Source organism: Geospiza fortis, unplaced genomic scaffold (genome assembly GCF_000277835.1).
Source record: "Geospiza fortis unplaced genomic scaffold, GeoFor_1.0 scaffold171, whole genome shotgun sequence".
Lineage (NCBI taxonomy): Eukaryota > Metazoa > Chordata > Aves > Passeriformes > Thraupidae > Geospiza > Geospiza fortis.
This window is the reverse complement of record NW_005054313.1, coordinates 9,271,693-9,289,556: the sequence shown is the minus strand read 5'-3', so window position 1 is coordinate 9,289,556 and position 17,864 is coordinate 9,271,693. Positions and strand designations below refer to the sequence as shown.

Genomic DNA, 17,864 nt, shown 5'->3' with positions numbered 1-17,864 from the left:
TGGGTGTGGGTCAGGCCGTGCCTTGAGGGAGAAACGGGCTGTCCGTCTGAGCCAGCCCCTCGCGGCGTTCCCGCACTGCCCGTGGGGAGACTCGGACTCAGCCTGAGGGGGGTCCCGGTGCTTGGGACCCCGCCGGTCCTTTAGGCTGAGGCCCACCTGTCCTCAGTGGGAGTTGTGTGTGGGGGGGAGAGGCACCCGCGCTGAGGAAATTCAGTGTGAACCCGTGTCAAATGCCACATGCTGTATGACTGTTTGCATCCGAGAAACTGCTAATGTCGTTCCTAGCGTAAACCTTTGCTCTTCCTTTGCTGTCAGAGACAAAATCACAGCTGACAGCACGGAAGGTCTCGCAGTGTACTCGGGGTCTGTCTTCTCTGTGCAGTTCTGTAAATACAGGTTCTTATTTCTGCATTATTTGCAAGTGAACTGCACTACTGGGAGAATACGTGGATCCTCGTATTCTCTCCTCAAATATATATGTCAGTTTAATGAGCTTTTATTATCCCTCGATTACAATCAAGTTTGGTGTACAAGGATGTTTTCTAAGATGCTTCAGTGTTTGAAGACTCACTGGTGGGTCTGTTCTGATGGCTGAAGTGATGCAGAAGTACAATCTTTTTTTTCAAATCTCCCTTCATCCAACTGCATTACATTTTGGTTTGTATGGGTTTAGTAGGTTGTCTTAAGGCATACAGAGATCCGTGGGCTTGTTGGCACAGGCTGGGCTATATCCTTATAGAAAATTCAGCTATTTATGTAATGTGAGAACAGGTGAACAGTCTGCTTAAAGCAGTGTCATTCATGATAAAGGCCAACAAAATCTGACTTTGGATCTGATTAAATGTTCATACTGTCTTTTTACCTGATTTTGAATAGTTTAGAAGTGTCTTTAATTTTCATTTAGTGTCTGATTCTTCAGATAAGTAAGATTAGACTGCACTCAAAATAGACTGCACTCAGCTGTTTAGAATTTATCAACCTTAAAGCCAAGGATTTAACTTTATTTCAGAATTGTTAACACTGTTCTGGAAATTCTTGATAAACCTATAAATATAAACCCTGTGGACTTTCTTCATTTGTGGAATGGTTCTGTGTTACAGCTGCAGAAAGTATTCACTTTGCCAGAGCTGACTTGTACAGGAGCCTTCACATCTTATAGTTACATGAGAACAGAAGTTTCAGTTTTATTTTACTTCATCATTAATTAGCTGATGCTGACTGTTAGTGCAACTCTGATTTGTTTTTCTTTCTGAACTGATCACCAACTTGCCCAGTTCTCTGTCACAGGAAAGATTATTCTACTTGCATCACTGTTGTAGAGCAGTCCATGCAATGATTTGTTTGAAAGTTTTGATAGTCTTTGTACTGTTTACTGTCTAACCACATATAAAATTACATTTTTCTGTAGTGTCAGTCTCTTTTTGTTTTCTTCTTGGACTTTTGGCTGTTCTTAGTAAGGAGCAATGCAAACACTTAACAAATAAAATTATCTTCTGACAACCTTACTGTGCTCATCTGATGTACATGACCTAAATGCTGCCAGCAAGCTAAAAGTGGTTTTAGAAGTGGTTTAAGGTAAAATTATTAATTGCATTTTTTTGACACAGGTATGAAAACTCAATGGGGTCATCCAAAAATGTAATAAGTGAGCCTGTTGATGCAGAGGAAGGCTATAACATGATGGTAAGACATTCAGTAGCTATTACACTGTATGGTATTTTTTCAACAGCAAGAAAAACTGATTTTTCATGTTGGGATTAATTAATAAATCAGTTCATTTGTACCTTCTATGAAAGTATCGATTCTAGGAGCTTAATAAGTGTTATTCATTAACACTGTGGAGAGGAACCTTCAAAAAGGAATTTTACAGTAGAATAAATCTGAGCATTTTTCCTGCTTTGCATAATTTCTAGTTGTGTTAGTATGTGGGGGTTTTTGCATTCATTCTTTTTCAGCTGACTCCCATTTTAAGCTGCTTTCATCCAAGCTGTGCTGTAGTGTGAGACCTCAATGTTTGGTCCCACTCAACAGTGTGGTGTTCTTGGAAGGGGCTGAACTTAGAGCTGAATGACTTTTCTTTGGGAATGCAGTGGATGAAACTGCTCGGTTTGTTTGCATCAATGTATTTATATCTATGAGCATAATTTAAAAAAGAACCCTCACAAAAGGTCCTTTAGTATTTGTAGCCATGACAAGAAGCAGTACAGACTAAATAATAAGCATTTGCTGTTAAAGGCTGAGCAGTTTCTGGTCCCTCCTTTGGCCTGAGGGCTGATTGTATGCAGAGCACATGGCAGAACGAAACTCCTTTGCATAGCTGAGTAGCAAATAGCAGGGATTCAGGGTGAGGGAGCAGTCAAAGCCAGGGGTCAGTGTATGAGGGAGGGGACTGCAGTGAGCTCTTGTCAAATGGAAAGGCTCTTCCCAGCCACTCCTGCCGTTGGCACAATGATTCTCACTTCTGGCTGTGCAGGTCCTCATTGCTGACTCCTGCTTGGGCCTCCCGTTTGACTGATGTCCAGGTTACAGAGATGAGAATTTTAAGTTAGGCTCTAGTTTCATTATACAAAATACCTTGAAATGTCATGATGAGATACTTATTGTTTCCTTTGAAGCTTTTCTGGCTTGTATAAAAATAAATAATTTGGGAAGTTAGTTTGTTGTGGACTAATGCAAAGTTTTAGACTCACATCATTAAGCAACAAGGATTAAAAACCCAGACCAAACTTGCTGCAGCAGAAAAGTCACTCTATTGTTTCCTTTGAAGCTTTTCTGGCTTGTATAAAAATAAATAATTTGGGAAGTTAGTTTGTTGTGGACTAATGCAAAGTTTTAGACTCACATCATTAAGCAACAAGGGATTAAAAACCCAGACCAAACTTGCTGCAGCAGAAACAGTCACTCTTACTAAAAATTCCTAGCAAGAATAGGCAATTAGTTGTATAGAATAAGGATAGATTAGAGCCAGTTCTGTACGGGTTCTGGGGGTTTTATGTGCTTTATTTGAGTTGCTTTGGGCCAAGGTATGTAATTTTGCTCTGTTTTCTAAAACTTCACAGATTCAGCAGTGCTATTTTTTCCTCTGTTGTGTTGCCTGGTCGTGTCTCTGGGCGGGTCTGTGAAGCACTAGATGGCACACTGTGACTTCCAGAAAGGCAACTGAGGACATTTGGATGAGAGAAACCCGAGTTAAAAACTATTAGATTAGCATTAAAGTAAAAGGAGTTTGTTGTTTGTGTTATGTTCCCTGCTGCCTTAAAAAATTCTAGCCGCTCATCTTCTATATTTGGTTTTTGTGTAATTGTACTGTATTTTCTTTCTAAAGATGTAGAAGTGGTTGCAGGCTTGAGCCATATAATGGTAAAAATGAAAAGAGAAAAAATGTACCTCCTGATTAGTTCGACAGAAAATCAGTCTGTTTGTGCCTAAAATAATTCTTGGGTTTGTTTAACTTCTTTATGGTTAAGTTGACCAGTGTTTAAAGCTAATGTGGTCAGCAGGTTTGTGCTATCATGGTACATAAGTTTATCATCACCGTACATTGTTTGGCTTTGTTGAAAGTTATTTTTTGAGGATTAACTTTTCTACACTGTAGAAGAGGCAAGATTTTATCTGATTGACACCTGCCAGTTGATACAAATGCTTCTTAATGTACTTGGTTTCAAGTGTCTTGTGATGGAGCACCTCCCAAGTGCAAAGAACTGTGTTTATTAGGTAAATGAAGTGCATCCCCAGTGTCTCTTATTCTGTCTTTGAGTGGTTGCAGCTTTGCAGTAACAGCCCATCACAGTTGCCAGGAAATACTTTCTAGGTTCTTGTGTTCTCAGTGAGAGAGCTGGGATTTTATACATGCTTCAGATGGTTCCCATACAGCTCATGCCCTTCTCCAGGCTCTCACCCATCAGCCAACACATGTATTTTGGTCTCATGCTGCCTTTAGCTTGTATAATTAGTTCTAATTGACACAGGGTAATTAAAACATTTGTGAAGTCTGCTGTGATGTCCCAGCAGCATTGTCAAGCAATTAAATGAAAGTGATGTGGTCTAAAGGTACTCATCCTGAGGGCTGGGTAGTAACTCCCATGCCATGCTGATAAGTAAATCTGCTTCTGTGCAGAATGGCAATGAAAATGAATGCATACACCTGTTTCAGATATTTGAGGAAAATTCAGCACCATGTTGGATGGTGTAACCACATACTGGATGAAATCAATATGTCAAACCAAAGATTTCTTTTTCTTATGTGCCCACCCATGTATTTCTTATTTTCAGGCTTCTTTCCAACGCTCCAACAGCCATGACAAAGTGAGGAAAATAGTGGCAGAAGAGGGACGGACAGCAAGGAACCTGATTGCCTGGAGTGTCCCACTGGAAAACAAGGAAGATGATGGTATGTGTTTAACAGTCTTCCCGGTCTTTGCACTTCCATCCCTCTGTCAACTGGAGTTGCTCATCTGGAAATATTTTCCTTACATAAAATTCCTCTATTTAAAAATGTTCTGTTTAGCATACATAGTGTAATTTAGAAGTTTATTTACAGAGTGTGCCTTGCAGTTGGCAGATCACTTTGTAAAACCTTCCAGTGGCAGATTAAAAACTGTTTTAATTTATCTGCAAGTGACATCTAAGTCTGTTTACTTCTGCTGATATTGTGAAGATAGTTGTGTAACACAATGATGTTGTCCTAAAGTGCTCTCTTGTAACAGGGGAATTCAGAATTGTAGGGATGACTTAGAACAATCAAACAAATTGCTCTCTGTGTTCTAAAACAAAGAAATTTGGAAGTTTCTTTTGGGATCACTTCAGCTTTGGTAAATGCCAATGAAGACTCTCTAAAGAAGGGGATATGTGGGGACAGCTTTCCGTAATGCAAGTCCTCAGAACAGTTTTATTGCTCTTATAATACTCTCTTGTGGTGTGATGACTTAAGGAACCAGAATTGACTTTTATTTTTATCCTACTCAAGCTGTTCCAGATGTCTGAATGCTGGTTTTGAGAACTTCATCTCAAATATTTTTTGTAGCTGCATGTCCCTGTCCAGGTGCTGCAGCTTTTAAGTGTCTAAAAGTAAATTTTTTTATGCTATGAAGATGGTTGAACATGGGAACCAGTTGCCTTGAAAAACTGTGGGCATCATTTTGCTTGGAGATGCACAAAACCCCCCTGGACATAGCTCTGGGCAGCCTAGAGGTTGAGTTAAACCATCTCTAGAGGTTCCTTCCAACCTCAGCTGCTCTGTGATTCTGCCAGTGGAAAAGACATTTCTAACAAATGTTATGTCTTAAGGTGCAAGATAATTCACCCTATGTCTGATGCAAAGTTCCAGCTGTCTTTAAGCAGAGTAGAATTGGGGCCCAAAGTATTTCCAGATTCCAAATTACACTTCTGGGGAAGGTAGTGATATGTATGTGTGTGTGGAAATACATGCAGTGTATTTCCAGTAGTATTTTGAGCAACTTGTGGGTTGATTCACTTTCTGTGTAAAGAGTCTGTTATTTTTGAATACTACCTTGCTTGTAATATTATTTTAGAAACTTTAATGCCTTTTCCTTAAAAATGTCTGTGAGTTGTAGATGAATGTTTGCTCTAACAAATTCTGCTAAATCATGATAAATGAATGTAAAAGTGAATTTTTAGCTTTCATTAAATAGTAGTTCTGTACAGTAATTAGAATCCAAGTAGCTGTATTCATTTCCTTCTTTTGCTCGTATTAGCCCCATTGTAGTTTTTAAACTTGGTCAGTGGTGCTTTCTTTTTAATATTTCTTAAATTATAAGCTGACCTTTTTGCACAATGCAAAGGATCTGATGATTATTGCCTGATGGAAAATTTCCCTGTGAAAAGGAACTAGTGGTTAGTGAAAGCCTGGCAGAGGCAGATCCTTTATCTCTTGACCCTTGCCTGGCGTGGGGGGTGTTTATGTCGGTGTCACTGAGCTCTGGTTCATTTTTTACTGATCCTTCCATATGTGCTGTGTCCCTGAGGGATGACACAGCAATATTATGGATTAGGACAGTTCTAACTTGTTCAAGGGTTGTGTAAATCAGGCCAAAGATTCAGGGTGCTTGAGCCAATCCTGCCACTCTCCTGTACAAAGCAGAATTTTGTGTTTGGGCTGTTTCTTCTGCTCATAATGTTCAGAGGTATTGATTTGGCAGCACCAGTGTGTGATTTAACATTTTAAATTATATACTGTTATTCATAATGAGATTTTTTTCCAGACACAGTGAAGGTATGAGCACTTTTTATTACTAGGGTTATAGAGCTTTTTATAGAGGATTGATTAATTGAAATGCTGAATTCACCTTTTCCATTTGTATCCTTTTTCTATTTCCTTTAGAAATTGTGTGCTTGTGTTCTTCTTCCTGTTTTTTTTCTCTTGCTCTGAAAGACTTGTGTATTTTATATAGTATACATAGATAAAAGAGAAATCAAAACCTTCTGATTCCGTTCTGTAAATACATAGTTCCAGCCAGTAAACAGTATTTCCTTAAAAAGGAAAGAGATTTCTGGAATGGCAGGTGATAGGTTTGTTGTGTGTTTTGGAGCAGTGTGTACCCCAGTTATGTCAGATCTGAAATTCTAATTATGAATACAGATCAATGCCGTGACAAAATCCCAGGCACGGTGGTGATGGTCTAGGAGAGAGAGTGACTGTAACACTTTTCAGCCACTGAAATTCAAATACTCCTTCACAGAATTCAGTAGTACACAGCAGATTCTGTTGGATAAACTAATCAACCCTATTGTTAGCTTGGTGTCTCAGGAGGAGTCTTGAAACAGAAAAATTCATTCTTCTGGTATTCTGTCTCCAGAATGGAATGTACATTCCAAACCTGCAGCCAGCAGTCACCAATTGCAGTCACATTGCTTTTGCCCACCTTGGAAGGCTGTGATAATTCCAATGGAAGGTTTCAGAATTTTTTCCTTTGTAATTATTTCACATACCTAGAATTAAGTTTGAGGCACTGAATGCAGATAAGCAACTACACACAAATTTTATTACAAAATCTTAGGTATGATATTAGCAGCGGTTAAAAAATTGCAGAGGCTTGACATGTAAATGTTAATAGATGGTAAGATATCTCTGGAACTTTGAGATGTGTAGAAAAATTGGAAAATCTGGTATTTGTGACTGTTCTCTTCCTATTTCCTATTTGTTTAAAATCACTTGGGCTCTTGCCATACAGAATTCATTTGCAGATTAAGCATTTCAGGGGAAGGAAACATATTTTAGTGGTTGAAAGATACCTGGCACATTCTGGGGAGCTTGCAGCATATTCCACTGTTTTAGCAAGAGACTGCTGCAGAAAATAGGTTTTGTGGGATGTGATCAAAGTGATGAAATTTGTCTCTCTTTGGCCATGTGAGGCAATGTGAGAGTCCTGAGTGCACACATTGTAGTGAGCCCTTGCAGCACCGGTCTGAGGGGACCTGGCAGAATGTGGTGTGGAGGGAAGGGGACTCTTTAAGGCTTATCAGTTCCAAACCTTGAGTTTCACTGGAATGAATGGGAATCCAGTCTAGTGCAGGTAGGTGAATACAGGGCCGTTATATTCTGTATGAAACCCTTACAGTAATTTATAAAATTAAGTTTGTGCACAATATATTGCTGTAATTCAATTTAGAGGTGGGAAAACATGGAGAATTTTGGTTATATCCATGCTTGAAGGCAGTCATTTCTCCAGATCCTCAGCATAGTACAGTTAGAAAAATAGCATCTTGTAAGAAGATGTGGTTCATAATAGGATTAGAAACTTCAGTATGCTTCCTCAGTTGAAAATTACCATTTCTGCTGAGGGTGTTATGATGAACAGTGTCAAAGACTTTGAAACAACACATGCAGTTGATTTTTGCCACAGCCAGGACAGAAATGAAGGCAGCAAAAAATTCCTAAATGTGAAGGCAATTCCCACATTTCCCATACCAGTAAAACTATCCAAAAGAGAGAGGTGAGCAGGATGGTTATTGAGGTTGTTAGGTAAAAGATAGCTTTTGAAAATAGGTTATCAGTGGGGGTTTTTGGCAGGTGTTGGTACTTCTGCTTTTTGGACAGGCAGACTTCACAAATCATAAGCCCTGTGTGCTTCATATTTAAACAGCAGACAGGGAGGAAATGGACTTCTAGTGTAAAATATGGCTGTAGCTCCTGCAATGCTGCAGAACTTTGATACTTTATGTATTTCACACGGGCAACTTAATAGCTAAAGGAGATGATCCTCTTGGGTCACAATTGTTCTCTCCTTACAATTCAGGCAGTTGCTAGCATGAGGTGCCCTTCAGGTGTCAGTGAAGTCTGTGCATCTCTTAGCAATGCCAGCACGGTGTAGCTACACACCAGTTACACACCAGTCACCCTGAACATGCAAACAGCCATTGGGCAGTGCTGCCACTGCTTGGGAGTATAGAGAGACCAAAGCAGAAATAATCTTCTCATTACCATTATTGTAAAATAATGAATGAGAAAAGGAACAAGAAAGCTTGAAAATGTGACTGCTGCTGAAATGCAAAGTTTTCTGGCCTACATTAAGAAAAAGTTAGTCCTTGCCCCACACTATATTAAGTTTGCAAAACCTGCTATTTTGCATCTAAATGTCTGCCCCATATAGGAGGTGCCTGGAAGCTTGCTTTTGTCTTTAGAAGAGACTTGTTCAGACGTTTCACAGATCTTAGATGATGGATTGTTATTCTGGATTTTATAGAATCTAAAAAGTCTGCAACTTGATGTGTTCTCTGCCCCTTTTTGTTTTAGTAAACCCTTACTTGTGGCAAACCTTTTCACTGTGCAAGTATTTTATGCCATTGTCTTCAAAACCTTTTCTTTGCAAAATGTAAATCACATCAGAAGAGAGATTTGAATGATTGAAATACTTCTGTTATCAGAAGTCTATCATGGAACTATTCCCAATTCAAGCTTTTTAGTGACTAGGAAGGTTTTATACAGGTAGTACCTGAGTGATTCTTTTTCCCTGAATGCTGCTAAATTGAGTTCAATATATTAGTTTATACCTGATTTTTGGCAAATGTAGCATTTTAAAAATTAATTATCAAGCAAATAATTTTTAATTTGTTTTAAATTAAAAGCCTTGTTGCCTGGAATAGCCAATGATCCAAACCAGCTGTGCAAACCATCTGTACAACTGCTTGATTAAGACAGGTTTGCTGCTACTTTACATAACCAGAGCAATGTAAAACAGCTGGGCTGCATTTGGGAATTTGGCCTCAACTGTTAAAAACTCAACTGGACAATTCTGAAATTTAAGAATATCTCCATGGTCTAGGAATGACTATATTCAACTAATGTATTGCTTTGCTTGGCTTCATCCAGCTAAATAATCTTGAAACTTCTCTTTGGATGTAATCTTTGCTAGAGAAAACTCTGGCCATAGTTACTGTTTTGTCTTAACTTGCTTACATTTTTGGTAACTGGATCCTATGATTTTTGTGTTGTGCAAGTTTAGATACTTGGAGGAATAATTCTTTTTACATTACCCTATAGCAAATCTCAAAGATTAAGTGCACACAGATCAGGTTGGTCTGGACTAACACAGATTTTTCTATGCAAAGATAACTCTGAATCAGTTAATTGCCGCGAGTGCAGCACTGAGACGTGGAATCACCCCCTCTGACTGGGGGAATTTAAACTGATTTTGGAAGCATAGTTGCTAAAGTCACTTTGTATAAACAGTGGAGGAAGACAGGTATGTTTGAGAAGGGATTTCATGTCTAAAGGAGGATGACTTGTGTTCTGTGAATGTTTTTCTCTCTTCCTTTAGCTGTCTAAATGTTGATGAACTAAATCCTGACCTAAGTTCTGTTTTTTTCCCATCTTTCTTGGCAGAACAGCTCCAGAAGAACTAAATCATTACATTTGGTTTTCCTAATAAATGTATTTCTTGTTTTAATTCTGTAATAGCTGATTGAGCAATCAATCAAAAGCAGACTTCTTAAAATTTATATAGAAAACTAGTATCATGTTTGACATGTAGATTGCAATGATATGATTTTTAGAGGCACTGAGAACTCAAAGCTTACCTTTGTTTAATGAAGTCTGTGTGTCTTGCCTTTCTTGTATTTTTTTCATTCTCTAGTGTTTTCTGGCATTATCCACATTCTAAACAGTGGAATATATATTTTGAATATAAAATTTGCCAAACCTCTTAACTCAGAAATTGTGCCCCTCTCAGTACATTGCAAGATTAGATATGTGCATTTTAGAGTGCTCTATTTAATTAAAATCATTATTGTTGATTAAAACAGTTGCTTCTCCCACAGGAAAATCGAAATGGCAATCTGGTGGAAAAACAAAAAGGGTGACTCAAGGAACACACAAGACTGCAAAACAGGTATCTGCTCATTTCTTATTGTGACATAAAATAGATGACATAACACTGTTTTTCTGTGAGATCACTGGTATATTGGTGGCTGATCAATACTTTTCTAAAACTGTGCATACACTGTATTTTCAAAGCATATGAATTTCAAAGTCAAGTATTCAAAAGTTAAAATTGCCAGAATTTAGGTTATCTTGCTCAGCCTTTCCTTTTGGCACTTCCCAGCCTCTGCACGCATGACTTATTGGCATTGAAGCTATTTTAAGGAAAGTGCTGTTCTATAAAATGATCTAGGATAGTCTTGCTGTAAGTATGCTGCTTATACAAGGCCTGCCTTTCTTCCCAGTTTCTAGTTAAAGGAAATTTCTTGACCTCATGTGTTAGTGGCTCAAGTCAGTATATCTTAATTTGGAGCAAAGTCCAAGTGAGTAAAATTTCTAAGAGTTAGGACTGGAAAGCAAGTTTGAATGATAATTGTAAAGAAGACACTGCTCCTATTTTTATTCAGTTTTTTTTCCTCTGTGAATGACAACCTTTATTACATTAATAAAGTAATACCTCAATCTTTCCTCATGTTTAATATTTTAACCACTGTTTTTCTTTGATTTATGGATTTAGCCATTAGTACAGCTTTAGCCATTTAATGTTTTGAGGCAGCCTGTCAGAATTTGGTAATAAAGCATATGGAAGATGTTATTTATTGAAAAAAATAAAAATGTTCTGCTTCCATAGAGATGTATTTGCATCTTTCAAACCCAGGCATTGCTTTCCCAGTTCAGTTTGGCAGCTGTGTTCTCTGCTCACACACTGCTGCATTACAGACATGGTGTGTGCTGGTTACCTTACTGTGGCAGGGTGTGTCACTGGTGTGCCTGGGGCTCCCTTGCTGTGGCAGGGGGTGTCACTGGTGTGCCTGGGGCTCCCTTGCTGTGGCAGGGGGTGTCACTGGTGTGCCCCAGAAGAGGGAGGTGGAGAGCAATGTGCACTTTGGGTTCTGTCTCACCTGGGGGTTATGTGAACCCTGAGTTTTCAGGAGAATGCTTGGTTGCTACTCAGTGTGGGATTGCTGTGCTGAAGCTCCTGTCACTGACACAGTGCATTCCTGGTGGCTTCAGCTGGGGTTTGAACACTGCTGAGTGTCTGTGCATCTTGGCATCTCAATTTGGCATTCAGCACCTTCATTTCTGCTGCTTTTCAGACACTGGATATTGCTGTAATTGGTGTTTTTTTGGCTTAGTTTTGTTGAGCTTTCACTTTTAATTTTTCTTTACATATAAATGGGCCACTAATCTCAAGAAAATAAACTTACAAGAGCTGTTTCATATGATCTTACCAGCCTCATCTTCCTTTCAGTAGGGTGCTGGCAAATATACATTCAATAAATTTTGGCATCGCAGGAGTATAAATATACATTGCATACTTTCCAAAATCCAAGGCAAGTTACTGAAACTATTAGGAAGAAAAAAACCAAAATAAAAAACACCAAGAGATTCGGTTTAATATCACTTTCATCATCCATGCTGGGTTACTTGGGATGTAAGAAGTGGTATTTCCATGTCTGTTAACTTCAAAGGTACATCAGCTTTGCATCTTCTGCACTTGAAGGTTTGAACTATAGCTGCAAGTTAAAATACTTTTTCTGATTTAATGCTAACCTGCTTGTGTAATAGTGTCTACAAGAAATCAGGTAGGTTAGAGGGTTTTATCCTTTCAGGGGTGTTCTGCTGGAACACTGGTAGCAGTAAATGTTGCTTAGGTTTTACTGAGACCCTGAAAGTCTGCTTACAGGATAATGATGGAACTGCTGTGGCTTACAGAGTCTACACAAGGTGTTTTTGTCATTAAAATATGGCTGACATATAGGAGAGAAGATAAATGGATGCCAAATACAGCAGATGGATAATATTTATTGCTAAATATCAAAACATACTCTGTGACATTGTTTTTTAAAGACAGGTTTGAACATGTATCTTTCAAAGAGTGGGAATTATGCACGTTTCCCATTCCAAAACAACTGATCCTTTTTATCAACAGTATTATCTGAATGATTGTAAGCCTAATCACTTTCCTGAGGTCACATTTTATAAATACAGACAGCAACAGGTAGCACTGTTATTTTAATGTAGCTATTTATGATTCTGTAGTTGTGCTTGCTTCATTATAAACAGTAGTTTCAAGGAGCTATAAATTAGCCAGAATATAAGCTTTGCTTTAAATGTTTTTACTCAGGGCCTCAGCCTAGGAGCATCTTTTTTCCTAGCAGTTTGTTAAAAGGTGACTTATGTAATGGAAGAAAAAATATTAAACCCTTCTGAAATTGGTTTTCATTGGTTGTTTATGCCATGCATCTTTCTGAGCATGACTCTCATGCATACATTAACTGGGGTTCATCTGGAGTACAGTTGAAGCACTTGGAGATATATGTAAGGGTAGCAGAGATGTTGGTGTGATTGTAGTAAATCAGGTGCCTATTCTTCTGCAACTTACAGAAAAATTAGCATCTCACCACAAAAACAGATGAGAGCATAACCATTAGCATGTTTGTGGGTGTACCAGTCATTGGTTTTTCTGGGTCTGGATTGAAGGCACTTGAGACAGTAATTCATGTCCAGACTCAAGTGTTTATTTCTTGTCAGTAAAACAGTCTCACTACTGTGAGTTCAGCTTTTCATTAGAAGGCACAAAATGGCCAACAATCTCTTGTTACAAGGGCTTTTAAGACTAAATATCCAATTAAGAACTGACACCTAGAGACACCTAGATTATTTTCCCTTTTAACCCAGTAACTGATCCCAAACAGCCCTCAATGGGGACTTTTCTGCCCAATTACAAAATGCCACCCAAACCTATGAAGAAGCAAGAAGAAGCAAGAAGAAGAAACCCAGGACAACACCCTGTGCCCTCCATCTTGCTTCCATCCACAACTCTCTGGTTCACATTTTAAAAATCCCAAAACCTTAATTTCTCACCAAGTGATACACCTACACTACTCTCTATAATCTGTTTCACACTTTTGTGGATTCTAGTCTATACTGAAGTCTAGGAAACTTTCTCCATGAATGAGGGTCAAAGTCAGTGCTCCCCTGGGGGTCAGGGCACCCCAGAGCAGACAGAGAAATATTCCTGGTGCCCTGGGTTTCCACACGTGTTGGCTGTCCCTGCACCTGTGCAGCAAATCAGTACTGGGTCAGTTAAATCTGTGTTTTAGGGTGCATTTCACTGGCAGGAACACGTTTTACCGTGAGAGTTTAAAAACAATTACGTCATATGTCATGTTTTGGTAATAGAATTTCGCTGTGGTGGAATATTGCTGATATGTTTTTTAGTAAAATGGTATTTTCATCTCTGGATATACATATCTGTCAGAAAAAGTAATACAGGATATGTAATTAGAAAATGTATCTTTCCACTGTGCTGAGAGGCAGAGTATCTCATACTGTTGGGAATGCAAATATTATAGCTGTCAAAGAAACAGAATCTAGTTGAACATAAGTGCTGCCTATATTTAAGAAAGCGTGTGTTAAAAACCTCAAGTGCATGCAATGATGTAGTTGTCTTCAGTGAAGACATTCTTGTTTACGTGTTTCAATATGTTGATGAAAGGTTTGTTGCACAGAAACCCAACTCCTTACCACACTTCTGTTTGTTGTTCTCCTTTCCCCTTGTACCTTCTTGTTTTCAGAACAGTACCTTGGACTGTAAATTAACAGCAGCAGGAGCTGGAGACAAAAACTTTGACAAAAGCCCAACGAAAGCCAGGCAGCCTCGGAAGGTGGATCTGCGGGCTCGCTACTGGGCGTTCCTGTTTGACAACCTGCGGCGGGCGGTCGATGAAATCTACGTCACCTGCGAATCAGACCAGAGTGTGGTGGAGTGCAAGGTAATGCTCCAGCTGTCCTTTGCCTATCTGCCTTCTATCTGGCTTTTTTTATATTTTAGAAAAGAGGTAAATGAGGAATTAGAGCTTCATTTGCATTTTGTATAGGCTTTTAGATAGAAAAGCTGAGGATATATGTATTCATATTTAAGAAAATGCTTTCATCTTGAGCAAGGACTAATTTTTAAATTATATAAAACTTGTCATGTTGTACATGATATTATTAGAGCTCAGCTGTTTGATGAAATCAGATTTTGTGAATTGAGTTCTGATTTTGTTATTTTTGTGACTAAGCTCTGATTTCTTTTTCCTAGTAATGTCCTTTACTGTAGGTGGCGCTGTTGTAGTTCAGCCTTTTTCACATTCATTTGCTTGCTGTTAAGTGGGTTAATTACACATTGCTCCCTTTCTGCAGTGATAGTTATCACTCTTCTCATTCTCCCTTTGTTAAGAAAGTGATTGGTGGTTGAGTGTAAGCAATGTCTGGTTGGGATGTCGCTGTAAGACACTCCCAGTTTCAAATAACCTGGATTTGTAATAGCTTGTGCATCTGGTTCACATTTTATTGTGATTTTCCAGTAGATTTTTAGAAATACCCTTGTCATTTAATAAAAATCACTCATGCTTTGGCTATGGAATTTATCACGAGCATTAAGAGAAGTCAGAATACATTATAAAAGAAATGTTAAAGAGATGACTTTGTTTTTGTATTAAACATGGCTGGAAACTCAGCACATTCTGGAAATGATTATCTAATCACTGTAAAAAAAATTCATATATCAATTTAAGTAAACTTTTTTCTTATCCTATGCATCTCATTCTCTGCTGTAATCAGACACAGCCAAATTGCTATTGAGATTAGTGTACAAATACATTTCATTGACAGCAGCTTTGAGAACTGAACAGTAGCTCAGAGGCTTCCAAATCTCTGGTTGGTCTAACACAATTTAACATTTTGTTACTGAACTGTCTTCCTGCTCAGGAAACTTTCTGTAGAATTTTTTGGTTTAAGAAAGTCAGCCAACCTTGCATTGTAATTAAATTAGCATTTTAAACTTTTGTGACTGAAAGAACAGAAGCGTATTTGTGTCATTATCACAGAAATTGGGGGTTAGATATCGTTCAGCTATCAGTTTTAATCGGGCTACTTGATCTGCTTTAGGATGGGGACATGACGTAGCCTGAGTGAAAAGTCTTCATTTCAGCAGACTCTTGAAAATGATGTTTGTATCTGTGTGGATCAGGTTACTTGTTTGCAAAACAGAGGTGAAAAAAACCAAAAATGAGCAAACAGGGCAGTCCAGTGTCAAATGTTGTGAAGCTTATGTAATGTTCATGTTACTCTTACCTTTCAAAAATCTTTTTTCTCAGCACAAGTATGCCTTACCTAAGCAGCTGGAGTATGTGTTTGTGCTATGGTCATTTGTCTGGGATTTTCTTTTACAGGTTATTGTTAAATTATGACTATTCTTTTGATAAATTACTATCATTTCTGTTAATTAAGTTATGAAGTGTGAAACTGCTTAGTCTTGCAAAGAATTTTTACTAATACTGTTTCTCTTCTATAAATTCTATTATTTGTCATTATTTTATGGTGGTTTTGACAGACAGTCCAGTTTCTCCCATTTTGACAGTTGGACATAGGTGGGAAATAATATTAAATAAGAAACCAAAATGGTCCCACTGCTAACCTTTCCTTCATTTTTTAAAGTGGTATTTTGAAAAATCCTTTCAATTAAGATAAATTCACATTATCAAGAACTTCCTTAATTTTGACCCTTTAAACTTCTGTCTCGGTCACATGGGCAGGTGCTATTTCATTTAACCATTGTAGCTGTATAAAAGTTGTCTTCCAAGAAGACCCATTGTGAAAATGAAACATGACAACTTCTGGCATTTTATACCTTCTGTTTAATCTGGTAGAAAAGTGTTAGTTGGGGTTTTTTTGGTATTTTGTGCCTTTTGCTGTCCCCTGCTGTCCTAGGAGCTGTTGCAGTTTTATCGATTGTGTTGTCACTGAAGATGTTTGATGCTCCCCAGTGGGAGAGGGCTTTGGTGGCTGTTTGTGGTTGAAACTGCAGACAGAAGGGTTGTGGTGGGGATCCAAACAGTGGCAATGTGTGTAAGAGGATCAGTGCTTGTGTGTATTTTCTCAGCTTTGGGCTCTGCTGAAGTTGGTATTCTGCTATTGATTTGGAACTGAGAACTCTCAAATCATGTATGTAGATATATAGATATGGCTTGGATGCTTTGTGTGGAAAGGTGTAATGAACATGGTTGAATTATTTCTGAAATAAATGAAGAGTTCTCAAGTTTAAGCATCATCTTACTGTACATACATCATCTTGTGCAATAGTGATAAAAGATTAAATCTGTCCTAGTAGATATGGTTGTAACATTCAACATTTGAAATGCAAATTGTGTGGATATTCTCTATATTAGCTGGGTTTTTGTGTGTCTGATCTTTATATGAATATTTTACCTACTATTTTCTAGGTTTGGGTGGCAAGTGTAGGCAGAGCAGAAATGGTAATGCCTTTACATCTCCTGCTGTATGATAAAAGGTATTAAGACCAAAAGATCTGTAGATGGGTAGAAGGCAGTTTCTGTAGTCAGTTTTGGTTAATGCAGCAGATGTCTTCAGCTGCTGTTCTTCTCTGGTGTTTTCAGGTGTCTCAGCAACTGAGTTTGTATTTATATATAGGTGTGTATGTGTATGGATGGATATATAAACAGAAACAGCACACACTTAGGTAAACCTTTTATTGATAAAGTTTGAGCAACTGGATCCAACAACTAATGATACAGCAAGTATAGAAGAACATCAAACTACCTTTAATTTAATTTTGGAGGTTTCTTCCTCCTAGAATGAATTAACAGCTTCAGCTGTGTAAGAATCCATGTCTACACAGCTGTACTTTTCCTTTCAAAAAAGCTGAATTTTATAATACAAAAATTTAGTTCTATATTCTTTTTACATTGCTGTTCAGCATTACTTAGGGTTTGTACAATCTCTTGTCTTTTCACCTAACATTAGTTTCTGGTGTGTTTCTGGAAGCTTTTGGCTTTCTCTTGTTTCTCAAGCTTACAGGTACCTTCTTAAATCAGTCTGGTTGTGAAAACAGTTTAATTTTGCTTGAGATTCTTATTCCCTCTTATGAAATGGAAAATTCAGCAGTGGAGTTCTGTTGTTCTGCTTCTCACAAACAGCACAAGGTGAAGAGATGGCTAAAGACTTTCATTAAAAGTTTAGACACATTGCATGACATTCCTCAGTGAAAGAACCCATTGAATCAATTTTGGTTAAGGCCTTTGGGTCAGGGGATGTCTGTGAGAGGGCTGGAGTCGGTTGAGGCCTCCCAGGAGCAGGGAGGAGCCTCTCTGAGGGCTGCTTTTGGGCCTGGGTCTGCAAATTCCACTGCTTTCACTCCCTCTGTGCAGAATGAGAGCCCTGCTCATGCAGCTGAGCCATTGCTGGCATTGGGACAGCCAGTTCTGCAGCTGGAGTGTGGCACAGGAGTGCAGGGCTGCCACGTAGCAAATACACCTTCTAGTTCTGAACTTGGGGATATTTACCAAGAGTAAATATCTTCCTAAAGAAATAGCTTATGGCTGGGTTGTGGCAGTCTGTGCCCAGTGAAAATCTCTGAGCA

General features: G+C 38.5%; 1 protein-coding gene across 1 annotated transcript in view; it reads left to right on the top strand.

The window, feature by feature from the left end:
• Positions 1–1,612: 1,612 nt before the first annotated feature.
• Positions 1,613–17,864, top strand: part of SCAPER (S-phase cyclin A associated protein in the ER) — a 135,817-nt gene continuing 119,565 nt past the window's right edge. The window contains exons 1-4 of the mRNA XM_005419697.2: positions 1,613–1,683; positions 4,273–4,390; positions 10,276–10,346; positions 14,017–14,214. Of these exons, the coding sequence (XP_005419754.1) occupies positions 1,621–1,683; positions 4,273–4,390; positions 10,276–10,346; positions 14,017–14,214 (450 nt within the window). The 5' untranslated portion in view covers positions 1,613–1,620. The remainder of the gene's footprint in view (positions 1,684–4,272; positions 4,391–10,275; positions 10,347–14,016; positions 14,215–17,864) is intronic.